Below are 1,014 nucleotides of genomic sequence, written 5' to 3'. Positions count from 1 at the left end.
TAGCTGTCCCCGCTCTCTCCCTACTAGACACCTGTGTCGAGGAGCAGAGACAAAATGTGTCTGATCACAGCTGGTGTTAAAAACACAGAGATTATGAAAGAAACCAGGTTAAAAAAGTTACAATGTGAAGAACGTATTTATACAAGCAAGTTCTCTGAAAAACAATTGTCCTATATCTTTATGAACCAAAGGTGCTTCAAATCTAGATCAAAAGACTAGATGTAATATTGTCCTGCAGATATTCTGTAGACTATGACTACTAGACTTAGATTTTGGATGATGCAGCTTAAATAAGCACCTATCTTAATTGAACTAGTGTATTATACCTCTCTAATTTCTCATTGAATGAGTATCCATGTGTAATGTGACAAAATTACATTACAGCAATTAAAAGAGAAAATACTTGCAGATGCTTTTATTTTGTTACAAACCTTATAAACTGTGATGGATCCTGTTGTAAAAAACATTCCGTGCACATCCCTAGCTTATCAGCAGCACAGCAGGTTTGTGTTAGAATATAACACAAACCTTATCTTGATGGCATTTTTACGTTTTTGTCTATTGCAGAGCACAGAGACGAGTCCTGCCAGCAGCCTCCAGTCTCTACCCATTAGCCCCTGCAGTGAAAAGTCCCTGCCGTTTAAGGTAATCTGAAGCAGACCATTTTATGTTGCTGTATGAATGTCAACAATACTGAATTTGATTGTTTGTCTTTTAAGAGAAAAGGAGATATGTTTTCTGAGTGTTTAGTGAGGCTTGAGCCAACTTTAGACCAAATATCATTGACATCTGTTTCAAAGTTTGAGTCTAATCAACCCTCAAACTTACCTTAGTGTCATTTAAGTAAAACAATGTTTAAATTTGTTAAAAATTATAAAGCCGGCAGACGTCCGTATTAAACAAAATTCTTGCCTCGAATTGGTCGCCCCAGACTAATTTAAGAACTATGCCAAATTGGTTGTTGTCTCATTCATTGCCTGCTCTGCTGTTTTAATGGTACTGGAGTAGTATTGT

General features: G+C 36.6%; 1 protein-coding gene across 5 annotated transcripts in view; it reads left to right on the top strand.

Moving 5' to 3' along the window:
• Positions 1-1,014, top strand: part of ccser1 (coiled-coil serine-rich protein 1) — a 133,336-nt gene that overhangs the window by 52,230 nt on the left and 80,092 nt on the right. For all 5 annotated transcript variants that reach the window (XM_032515427.1, XM_032515428.1, XM_032515429.1 and 2 more), the window contains exon 8: positions 568-645. In XM_032515427.1, coding sequence (XP_032371318.1) covers positions 568-645 — 78 coding nt within the window. The remainder of the gene's footprint in view (positions 1-567; positions 646-1,014) is intronic.

The sequence above is a fragment of the Etheostoma spectabile genome, chromosome 5, assembly GCF_008692095.1.
Source record: "Etheostoma spectabile isolate EspeVRDwgs_2016 chromosome 5, UIUC_Espe_1.0, whole genome shotgun sequence".
Lineage (NCBI taxonomy): Eukaryota > Metazoa > Chordata > Actinopteri > Perciformes > Percidae > Etheostoma > Etheostoma spectabile.
This window is presented reverse-complemented; position numbering and strand designations above follow the sequence as displayed.